This window comes from Girardinichthys multiradiatus, chromosome 3 (assembly GCF_021462225.1).
Source record: "Girardinichthys multiradiatus isolate DD_20200921_A chromosome 3, DD_fGirMul_XY1, whole genome shotgun sequence".
NCBI lineage: Eukaryota > Metazoa > Chordata > Actinopteri > Cyprinodontiformes > Goodeidae > Girardinichthys > Girardinichthys multiradiatus.
Genome location: NC_061796.1, coordinates 7,832,606 through 7,844,585, shown reverse-complemented (window position 1 = coordinate 7,844,585; position 11,980 = coordinate 7,832,606). Strand labels below are relative to the sequence as shown.

The following is an 11,980-nucleotide window of genomic DNA, read 5'->3' as shown; positions in this document are numbered from 1 at the left end:
TAGAGCTGATGAGAAGATGGGTGGAGTTAAATACAGGACAGTCCTGAATAAAAACCTGTTAGAGCCTGAAAAAAACACGAGAGAGCAGACCAGCGATCTAAAACATAAAGCCAGAGGTTGGTTAAGATCAAAATATATGAATTCCTTAACTATCCAGTCAAAGTCCAGACATTAATCGGATCGAGAATATGTAGCCAGACACTAAAATATATTGTTCACAGCCGCTCTCATCCAAGTTGACTGAACCTGAGCTGTTTTGCAAAGAAGAAAGGGTACAGATCTCAGTTTCTTGATGCCCACAGCTGGCAGAGACAGATATTTTTATTTGGAAAAAGTGCATCATTTTCGGTTTCATTATATGTCACATGGGCTTGCCATTCCCATTGGTTCGTTTGCGCGAGCGTTTCAAGAACGGAAGTGACGTCTCCGACTTTGTTCGAGAACGTAAACAATCATGGCGGACTGCGAAACTGAACGTCCTGTGTATCTAGCTATCAGCAACGTCCCCGCAGCCTTCCACTCAGCGGACCTGAGGAATTACTTTAGTCAGTTTATAGAAAGCGGTGGTTTTCACTGTTTTCACTACCGACACCGACCGGAAGTTCTGAGGGACCCCGAGGGCTCCGAACCCACAGTGGGCGAAGACGGAGAGAATGCTAGCTCCGCATCCCCAGAACCCCGCGAATCAACGCCGAGCAGCTGCGTGTCAAAGACGGCGGTGAAGTCGTGCTGTTGTGTCGTTTCGGTCCGTGCTAAACATGCGGACCGGTTCATCGGGATGTATGCTGGGAACCACTGGATCGAGTCGAAGGGCAACTGGCTGGCCAGACGCTGTGTTATCAGAAGAATAAGAGTCTCCCATGACAAAGGTTAGTGAGTAATATAATATAATAGATATGTATGAAGGAGTATTACTCATTGTCTTATGACAGGAAACAAGCATTAAATTCATAAAACAGTAAATGAATTACATGATGATCTCGCCACTGTAGCAGGTGTTACAGGGTCCTACGCTGGTAATGTATTCAATTTGACTAAATAAATAAAAGGGGTTTATAATTGATCGGATGATATATCACAATATAAGTTTTTGTCTATTGTTTTGGACTGTGTGGGATTCAGTTGCTGATATAATCCATAGATAAATCCACATTCATATAAATAAAAAAATAAAAGGCAATTTCGCTGTTTTGTCTTCTTGCCGTAAACTCTTGGACCAGAATTTTACATTGGATCTGTGATTCCTTAAGTGAGTCTTGTTTAGATGGCAATGCATCTGTATTTCTATTTTTCATTTTGGAATTTTATTTGTAATAAAGCAATCGTGGATCGCAAACTGGATTTTCAAGAATATGCATCCAATGGATCCCTGAGAGGTTTTACAAATGATAAGGATTTAAAAATAGAGCTGATCTCAGTTTGTCGAGATGCTGAAAAAAACAAACCGAAAAACAGCAATATAGCCCTGTATCACACAAATAAATGTATGTTCTGCTTTATATGTTGCAATCCATGCAGATGATTAATCTTGCCAAATGGTTTGTACTAAAATGCCCAGCATGTTAGAAATACCTTGGAACTTTTGTAGGAAAATGCTACTGTGACTAACAAGATCTATTAATAGAGTCTGGTCAATATTATTCTTTTCCTTTCAGGCGAAGGTTCCTTCCCTTATAAAACCAAGTATGAGCAACGTCACCATGTCTCCTTAGCTGAACAGTTCACTGAAGCTGACCTTGATAGCCTTCCAGAGCTGAACCCACCTGCTCTGATGCAGAATGGGAACGTGGGCACGCCCATCAAAGTCTTCCTCCAACTCATCCAATCCTGTCGCCTACCTCCGCGCCTTATCCGGAAGCTGGGCCTTACTTTCCCAAAGACCGGCTCCAGCCGTCGTTACGGAAACGTACCTTTCCAGTACCACAATACGTGCATCCTTCCAGCCACAGAGGAGACCGTGTTAACAGCTGCTGGACACGAGATATCGGGCCCAGGCTCTTTGACTGCTCCGTCTTCAAGAACGAGGCTGCTAGCTGATGATGCACACACAACAGAGGCTGATGACACTCAGAATGAAGAAGAAGGGGAGGATGCGCAGTCAAATGCGGATGATGTAGGTTTAATTACGATCCGTCTGCACGTTTCGAGTTTTTAACAATCATGTGGCTGTTGATGTAGATAATTATCTATCAACTTTTCATTTGGGTTTCTAAATGACGCGTGTGCCTGGTTGCAGGATGATGACCGCTGTGAAGAGTGGGAACGCCACGAGGCCCTGCATGATGATGTGACAAGCCAGGAGCGGAGCAAAGAGAGGCTTTATGAGGAAGAGATTGAGTTAAAGTGGGAAAAAGGAGGTTCTGGTCTGGTTTTCTACACTGATGCTCAGTACTGGCAGGAGGAAGAAGGAGGTAAGATGGAAAAACAGCAAATATGTTGCCATTTCTTGGCATGTTTTTGAGAAATAGGAAATATATCGTAGTTTGCAAAAGTATTCATACTCCTTGAACATTCCCACATTCTGTCCCGTTACAACCGTTTGTTTTATTGGTAGTTTATGAGCTACGCCAATACAAAGCAATGCATAGCTGTGGAGTGGAAAAGGATACGTGGGTTTTAAAGTTTTTGTCAAATAAAAATCTGAAGTTTGCCCTTATTTCATGTTAACCCCCCCCCCCCCCACACTTTATTCTGATACCCCTAAATTAGAGTAGAATAGAAGCAACCTGTGTGTAATTTATAAATCCAGTCATTCTGTGAAGCCCTGAAAGATTTGTTAGAGAACATTAGTGACCAAACAGTATCATGAAGGGAAAGGGACACAGCAGACAGATCAGGGAGAAAGTTGTAGAGATGTCCTCTCAAACAACACCATTCAATCCATCTCCTGAAAATGTACACGGGTATGACACAAGAGTAAACTAACCAGCATATGGTCGTCCACCTAAAATGATGGCCTGGGTAGGAGAAAAGTAATCAGAGAAGCAGCCAAGAGCGCCATGTTGACTCTGGAGAAGCTGCAGACATCCACAACTCAGGTAGGAGAATCCTTTGACAAGATAACTATTAGTTGAGTGCCCCACAAATCAGACCTTTATGGAACAGTTGTAACTAGAAAGCTGTTATTTAAAGAAAGCAATAAGAAGTCCAGTTTAAAGCTTTTCATAGGCCATGTTGGCCAGTGTTTTTCAATCCAAGGCACTCTTCCCTGCATATTTAAGAGGTATCCCAGCTCTAACACACCTGATTCAGATGACTGCAGTTCAGCAAAAGCCTGATAGTCAGCCATCAGTTAAAATCAGGTGTTCTAAAGGAGGGAGACATCTAGAACATGCAGGGCAGTGTGCCTTGAGAACCACGGTTGAAAAGCAATGACACAGCGGACGCTGCAAATGTGTAAAAAAAAAAATGAAATGCTACAAGTTGGGGAAAACTGCACATCATGCCGAACACATACCCACTGGAAAGATGGGGTTGGCATTCCTGTACCAGCTGAGGACAGTGAAACCGGTTGGGGATGATGGAAAGATAGATGGAGCTAGAAAGAAGGTATTCCCAGTAGGAAATATGTGAGAGGCTGCACAACATGAGACTTGTGTGGAGGTTCACCTTCCAGCAGAACAACAACGCAGCATGAATGACATCGGCATGGTCTAGCTAAAGTAATATTCAAAGTCCAAACCTAAATCCAATTCAGACATTAAAAAAAATATCTGCAAAATATTAAAGTTTTGTGGTTGTAATGTGACAAAATGTGACAAAATCCTTTGCAAGATGCTGTATAACAGAAAATTCATGTTAACACATTTTGGGTGGACATATTTCTGCATTTCATCGCTACTTTGCTTGTAAATGAATCTGGTTCTGCTCCTTTTGTAGATTTTGATGAGCAAACAGCGGACGACTGGGATGTTGATATGAGTGTTTACTATGATAAAGGTATCTGAGCTATTTTTACCCTCTGTAATCATAATTTGATTAAGTAATGAATTAAACAGCACTTTTTTGTCCTGATTGTCAGACTGACTCTGATTCTTCCTCTCACAGATGGAGGCGACATGGACGCTCGTGACTACATAAAAATGCGCTACGAAAGGAGGTTAAGGGATGGTATTGAAGATGGATCAGGCCACAATCAGTCTATTGGCAGCTTTGAGAGGTTTACTAAAGTAAGCAGGCCTATGCAGCTCATATGTTCCTGTACTCTTCTGCCCTCTTGTGTGAGAATATTCCTCACATTTCTTTTATGTGATTTAGGGCTTTGGCCGACGCGTTATGGAGAAGCAGGGCTGGAGGGATGGCGAAGGCCTGGGAAGCAGCCAGGTTGGGATGTTTGAAGCTCTGGAGAATGAGGGTCAACATCCACGCTGTAAAAGAGGCTTTGGGTAAGTGTGGTTTGAAACAGAATCAACAAACAGCCAAGACTGAATGCAAGTATTGCCTTATTGAGGAAGAAATTGAATTTCATTGCTAATGCATTACTTTTTTGCAGGTATCATGGAGAAAAGCTGGTGTTACACCCTGTAAAGAGGGCCAGAACCGATTTTTTTATCAGTACAGTGTACGATAAACCCAAAGACATAGATAAAGGTGACACCTTACTGAGACGGCAACCCAACACCAGCATGAAGTACCGAGGCTGGCAGCCAGGTGGCAGCATAGGATTAAAAAGATGACATCTTGCTCCATCGCAAAACATCTACCTCCGTTTTATTTATTGTATTTTTATAATAAAACCTTTTTTAATCATTTAATTTTGTGTGCGTATATTCCTTTGTATTCCTCGTAATGATTGCAAAATATTTTTCACAAAATATTAGTTAAATATAAATCATTTAGGGAAGTTCAGAAAGAGATAGTGTAGTAGAGGAAGTAGTTTTAACAATACAACAGAGTACATGATCTTTGAAGATAACATTCCTCTCCTCTTTACATACAACTATGACCTTCCAATTGTTTCCCATAATTTGGAATAATTTTTATCTACAGGGCAGTGTAGAAATACCTGCCTTAGGTTTATGGTGAACTTTCTTTGTTAATCTAATTGAAATGTGGTGGGAAATTGAAAGACAAATATTGAAAAAAAGTATGCTAATATATTACGTTTTAAAATAAAATGTGCGTAGGAATTGTGAATTTAGAAACAGCGGCTTTTATTTTGAAACGCAATTGAAATAACCCGGATGTAATTCTTAGCTTTAGCCTGGTGGCTAGTTAAAGTTTGCATGTTAATACTTGCGTGACGTGCGGTCAGTATTTGTTATTGTTTAGGTATAGATCATAAAGTTGTCTGAAATCTACATCGGTAATTTAATCAACGTTTGATTCGTGGTTTTTTTTCATACACTTGCCGCCATATTTACATTATTTAAAGAGTTCCTTAACCCATCTTCGTGAGTAAGGTTCAGGATTTCTACTTTTCCGTGCTTTTTAATTTAGTTGTTAAAGGCATTAAGCGGACTTTTTGTTATCAGAAATGGCTAACTCTGCTCGGTAACGCCACACTCTGATGCTGCCCCATCTGCTCCCTCTGACAGACTGGTCCCAGTTAATGTGAACGTCTGCACCCAGTTTGAAATAATTGGACACCATGTCCGCTCAGCCAAGGGTCAAACCCGCTGTGCGCTTCGGTCAGGTGGTCATCGGCCCACCGGGCTCAGGTAAAACCACTTACTGCCAGGGGATGCAAGAGTTCCTGACCAGCCTGGGGCGCAAGGTGGTGGTGGTGAACATGGACCCAGCCAACGAGGGGATACCTTATAACTGCGCCGTGGATATCGCGGAGCTGGTCACCCTGGATGATGTTATGGAGAACCTGAAGCTCGGGCCTAATGGTGGACTTCTTTACTGTATGGAGTATGTGGAAGCAAATCTAGACTGGCTGGAGAGCAAGCTGACACAATACAGCGACTGTTACTTCTTGTTTGACTGCCCTGGACAGGTGGAGCTTTACACCCACCAGAGTTCAGTGAAGAATATATTCTCACAGCTGGCCAAGTGGAATTTCAGAGTAAGGCTCTTTACCTTTAATAAATAATAATCTGGTCCATGATTCTTTAAGTAATACAGTGCGTCTTGGTAGCTCTGGAGGAGCTGCAGAATGTGTTCACATTACTATTGTGCTCTTCAAATCTGGCCTTTGTGGAAGAGTGACCAGAAGAAAGCAGCAACGAAGTTTCATTTGTAGTTTGTTACAAGCAAACACTTTGAAGAAGAAAGTGATCTGGTTTGATCAGCCAAACACTGAAGTATTTGGCCTACAAGCTAAATAATAATGTGTTTGGTGGAAATCTAACACATCATGAAAATAAAACCATCAACATGACAAAACATGGAGGTGACGGCATCATATGGTGGGGATGTTTTTGCTTAGCAGGGACATGGAAACTGGTCAGAGTTAGTGGAAAGGTGGGTGGAACTCGATACAGGGTGATCCTGGCAGAACAGATTTTACAAGCTGCAAAAGACTGAGGTGGAATTATTTTGTGACGAAGAACGGGCAGAAATACCAGTCTCTAGATACGCAAAGCAGCCCATTGTGACAAAGTGAAAATGTTCAAGGAATAGAAATACTTTTGCAAGGCAATGTCTCCAGTATACTAATTTAACATATTCAACAGTAGATGAAATGTAGGTACAATGACAGCATTCTGTCACATTGTTTTTTATTTCCAGCTCACAGCAGTGCACCTTGTAGACTCTCATTACTGCGCTGACCCAGCCAAGTTCATCTCTGTGCTCTGCACTTCTCTTTCCACCATGCTGCACGTGGAGCTTCCCCACGTCAACGTCCTTTCCAAGCTAGACTTGATTGAACAATATGGAAGCCTAGGTAAGTAAAGAGTTTGGAACTTCATGTATGCCAAGCAAGATTGATTTCTCTGTCAGATGTCTAAAGGATTTAATCTCCATCCTATTCTCTATACTTGTTTTTTTTTTTTTTTTTTTACTTACAGCATTCAACCTTGACTTCTACACAGAGGTCATGGACCTGACCTATCTTCTCGATCACTTGGCTGCTGACCCCTTCTTTAAAAAGTTTCGCCATCTTAACGAAAAACTAGCAGAGGTTATACAGGATTACAGCCTCGTGTCCTTTGTGCCTCTCAATGTACAGGTATCTCTGCAGCTTTCTGTCGTTTCACAAATGTAGCAGAGGAAGGGCAGTTAGAGTCCATCCAATGGGTCAGATCAGTTATCAAAATCCAGAGCATGAATTCATGACCCACAAATTAAAAATATCCTGCTGAATATTGCTTCTAAGCAATCTTCTGTGGTCTCGATAGTCCACACCCAGATATTGTGATGAGAACTTTAATTCGATATATTTCGGTTTATTGCAAAAAGATTCAAATGAAAAATGTTGTTTTACTCTAAAAAATAATATAATCCTTCAAAAGATTAAAAGTACATAAAAGAATATCAAACAACAAAGAAAAGACAGTTGGTGCGCTCTCATTATTATTTACTGAAATTCAAAGTGTTGATTAATTTGTAGCTTTTGTGATCTTTAAAGAGTCTTAATTGAATAGTAATCTAGAGTTTAGGATTTTCTTGCCAAGCAACTTTTTTTAGGCAACTTTTTGGCCTAAAAAGTCATGATTTAAAAATGAAGAATGATCTGATTATTTTATTCCTGACACAGGATCTTAGCGTATGGACTGCAAACTTTCCTTTTCCTTTTTATTAATACTAGGGCTTTTTAAACTCTTACACCTGATGTTGTCGATGTTTAAAAAGCAAAACTAAACATTTGACCCTAGGAGAGAGAGGAACAAAACTTTATCCCAGTCTGTTTTGCTGCTTCCGATGTATCTTTGCTTATCTCACAAAGCCGAACCTTAAACAAAACTCAAGGCTGAGGAGGACTGATCACAATGTGCCGTGTCACAACCCCCAAAGAATACCACAGTGCATGATCAAGGTTTTCACTGAGAATATTTTTAGGCTAACATTTTGTCAGTGAGTGCTTTCTCTGAATTTCTACGGGGAAGTCCCCAGATCACATGTTTCTTCTTTTCCTCTCTGCAGGACAAAGACAGCATGATTCAGGTCCTACGGGCGGTGGACAAGGCCAATGGGTACTGCTTTGGAGACCTGGAGGAGAGAAATCTGCAGGCGATGATGTCAGCTGCTGTGGGGGCAGACTTCCAGTTCAGCTCGTATCCTTTCATAGTCACTGTGGCGACTCAACTGGGCTCAGATCAAAACTGAACACACTTTTAAGTTTAAAAGACTCTTGTTGTTACGTTTTACCTTAGCAGAGTGATCACTTCTGTTTAATATATATAGATAGATATATATAAATATATAGATATAGATATATGATAGAATCCACAGAACATATGTAGGACTTCCATTTGTTTTCCTTTATATTTTACCCACTAGAACTCTTGGAGTGCAAGAGAGGTATGTTGAAACCAGTGGCAAGTCCGTGGAGGATGAAATGATGGAGCTGTAAAATGGAAAACTGAAAAAAAGGGACAAAAATGTGTTTTTAGCCCCAGTAAAACAGTGGAGTATTGGCACCATTTGTGTTGGTTTTTGTAATGTAAACAAATAATAAAAAACTATATGATTTTGAAATTTCAAAAAAGTTGTTTCTCATTTTCTTGTTTTTGTTTTTGTGCTTGCTGGATGTATTGTAGCACCACATTAAAGTCACAAAGTAGTGCATAATTGTGAAAAATAGGGAAGAAGGTGCTTTGGTCTGATGAGACCAAACATATACATAACTTTTTGGCCTACATTCAAAATGCTGTTCATGGCATAAAATTGCAAATCACCATAAACACATCATCACCATGGTGAAACATGGTAGTGGCAGCATCATACTGTGGAGATGCTTTGGTTAGATGAGACCAAATTTGGATTTGGCTCTCTGTGGCATAAATATAACACCACAAATCACCATGAATGAACACACCATTCCTATGGTGAAACGAGTTGTATTATCATGCTGTGGGGATACTTTTCTTCAGCGGGGACGAGGAAGCTGGTCAGAGATGATGGGGAAGTTAGTAATTTATATGACTTCTAACAAGCATTTTTTAGATTAGGTTTAATAGAATACACCGACATTTTTGCTTTTTATCCAAATGAATTTTAATACTCTCAGATTAGGTAATCAGTTTTGTGCACACTACTGGTTAACACAGACTGCGAATAAAAGCCTTCAACAGCGCATCAGATAAACAGCAGCAACTCAAAGTTTGCGGCGTGTGCTGGCGTGTTCTGGCCGGCAGATGGCGCATGTGCTTGTAAAAACCTCCTCCCAGATCCGGACAAATCTGCTCCAAGTCTTTCCTTTTGCCGAAGCAGAAAAATTAAGCCAGGCGGGGAGAGGAAGCCACATTAAATCTGTGTTTCTGCACAACTGGCCCTGTGTCTGGGTCTTTGGGGTGGAAGATATTCCCTATTTTTTACATTTGGCGTAAACTCTGTACTGTTAGCACAAGTTTCAGTTGTGTTCTTTCTTTACAAAATAGCCTATTTTAATAATGCCATGTCTGTTTTTTGCACCACCAATAAAACATAAGAGTCTAAGACGCATATTAATCACAGGGTTTAGAGTGTGTGTGTGTTTGTGTGTCTTCCTGTTCTGTTGCAGTCAGACTAAAATAAAGCGTGATCCACTTCGCGAGCCTCGCACCAATGTGGGAAATCACATTAACCCTCTGTGGTGTGATGTGGCTGCAAATTATCTCTGGGCAGCTTCCTGCCTGTAAAGCTCTGTGTGCATTAGGGGGGTGTGTCAGGCAGAATGTTAAATTGTGTTTCACTGTTTGTACATGTGATCAAGTATGCCACCTCATTGGTACTTCCTGCCTTTTTTCCCTCTATAAGCCCCCTAGAGGTAGATGTGTGGTGTGTTTGTGTGTGAAAAGAGCAAGAGAGACAGTTTGTGTGCGTGTGTATGTGTGTGTGTGTGTGTGTGTATGTGTGTGTCTAGAGTGAGAAAAGAAACCGAAAGGCACTCCTGTCCCACTTACATGCCAAATCAGAATTTATTGCAAAACCCAATCGAATGAAACGCCTCATGACTTATTTTTTAATTATTCCTCAAAAAAACACCCTTTTATTTCTTTATAGCTCACACTTTTCATTACCATTCAACCCCTGCTCAATGCACAGCACACACCCAGTGTTGCAAAAAAAAAAAAAAAAAAGTCTGCTTCATTCGCCTGTAGAGAAAGGAGCTCTAATGGTTCATTCTTCTTCGTCTTTGCGAGACTTTGAAGTTGCCTACGTGTCTTATTTCAGTTAGATAAAGTCTGTTTTAATGTTCTGTTTGGTTCAGTTCAATGGCAGCAGGCTGAGAGAGAGAGCAGGAGCCTGTGCGCCCATCCCCCCATGCTCAGCAGAGAGTGTGTTTCTGCTGGAGTGAGATACAGAGAGAAGAGAGGAGAGGGGGTGGTGGAGGAGAGCAGAACAGGCAGACAGGCAGGGGAGGGAACAGGAGGGAATGTGCATTGGCAGTCTCGCTTGCTGCAAGGCTTCCTCCTTCTGCTGTGGAAAAACCTGTGCGTGTTGCCTTTCTTTACAAAATACTCTTGGAAACAGTGCCGATAAAGAACCAAAAAAAAAAGTCAGATTTACCAAATGAACAGGTTTGATTAGGTGTTTTAAAAAATTTACATTTATTTTCTTTTTCTCAATATAAAAAAAAACCACTATGACAAACCAAGCTGCTTGATGACATATTGCTTTGAGTATTTTCATGCAGAATTAAAGATTATTGAACAAATCTCTTACAGTACTCCTCTGTCAAAAACATGACCAAAATGTTTAAAAAAAACAACCTTACAGGGACTAATCATGGGCTGGCTACCGGCATGAAGGTATACCAAGCTTTTGAAAATCTCATGGTTTCAAAACTTAAATCATACAGGTCCTTCTCAAAATATTAGCATATTGTGATAAAGTTTATTATTTTCCATAATGTCATGATGAAAATTTAACATTCATATATTTTAGATTCATTGCACACTAACTGAAATATTTCAGGTCTTTTATTGTCTTAATACGGATGATTTTGGCATACAGCTCATGAAAACCCAAAATTCCTATCTCACAAAATTAGCATATCATTAAAAGGGTCTCTAAACGAGCTATGAACCTAATCATCTGAATCAATGAGTTAACTCTAAACACCTGCTAAAGATTCCTGAGGCCTTTAAAACTCCCAGCCTGGTTCATCACTCAAAACCCCAATCATGGGTAAGACTGCCGACCTGACTGCTGTCCAGAAGGCCACTATTGACACCCTCAAGCAAGAGGGTAAGACACAGAAAGACATTTCTGAACGAATAGGCTGTTCCCAGAGTGCTGTATCAAGGCACCTCAGTGGGAAGTCTGTGGGAAGGAAAAAGTGTGGCAGAAAACGCTGCACAACGAGAAGAGGTGACCGGACCCTGAGGAAGATTGTGGAGAAGGGCCGATTCCAGACCTTGGGGGACCTGCGGAAGCAGTGGACTGAGTCTGGAGTAGAAACATCCAGAGCCACCGTGCACAGGCGTGTGCAGGAAATGGGCTACAGGTGCCGCATTCCCCAGGTCAAGCCACTTTTGAACCAGAAACAGCGGCAGAAGCGCCTGACCAGGGCTACAGAGAAGCAGCACTGGACTGTTGCTCAATGGTCCAAAGTACATTTTTCGGATGAAAGCAAATTCTGCATGTCATTCGGAAATCAAGGTGCCAGAGTCTGGAGGAAGACTGGGGAGAAGGAAATGCCAAAATGCCAGAAGTCCAGTGTCAAGTACCCACAGTCAGTGATGGTCTGGGGTGCCGTGTCAGCTGCTGGTGTTGGTCCACTGTGTTTTATCAAGGGCAGGGTCAATGCAGCTAGCTATCAGGAGATTTTGGAGCACTTCATGCTTCCATCTGCTGAAAAGCTTTATGGAGATGAAGATTTCATTTTTCAGCACGACCTGGCACCTGCTCACAGTGCCAAAGCCACTGGTAAATAGTTTACTGACCA

At 41.3% G+C, this 11,980-nt stretch overlaps 2 protein-coding genes across 2 annotated transcripts; both read left to right on the top strand.

Annotated features, from left to right (window-relative positions):
- Window positions 1–428: 428 nt before the first annotated feature.
- Window positions 429–4,754, top strand: gpatch3 (G patch domain containing 3). Its single transcript, XM_047361356.1, has 7 exons — window positions 429–869; window positions 1,656–2,113; window positions 2,237–2,411; window positions 3,880–3,939; window positions 4,048–4,169; window positions 4,258–4,385; window positions 4,493–4,754. The coding sequence occupies exons 1-7, from the start codon at window positions 455–457 to the stop codon at window positions 4,674–4,676; spliced, it is 1,542 nt and encodes a 513-aa protein (XP_047217312.1). The 5' UTR covers window positions 429–454; the 3' UTR covers window positions 4,677–4,754.
- A 414-nt stretch (window positions 4,755–5,168) lies between these two features.
- On the top strand, window positions 5,169–8,596 carry gpn2 (GPN-loop GTPase 2). The gene is made up of 5 exons (XM_047361266.1): window positions 5,169–6,010; window positions 6,676–6,832; window positions 6,957–7,117; window positions 8,032–8,162; window positions 8,389–8,596. Exons 1-5 carry the CDS (start codon window positions 5,591–5,593, stop codon window positions 8,459–8,461), a joined length of 942 nt encoding a protein of 313 aa, XP_047217222.1. The 5' UTR covers window positions 5,169–5,590; the 3' UTR covers window positions 8,462–8,596.
- The last annotated feature ends 3,384 nt before the right edge of the window (window positions 8,597–11,980 follow it).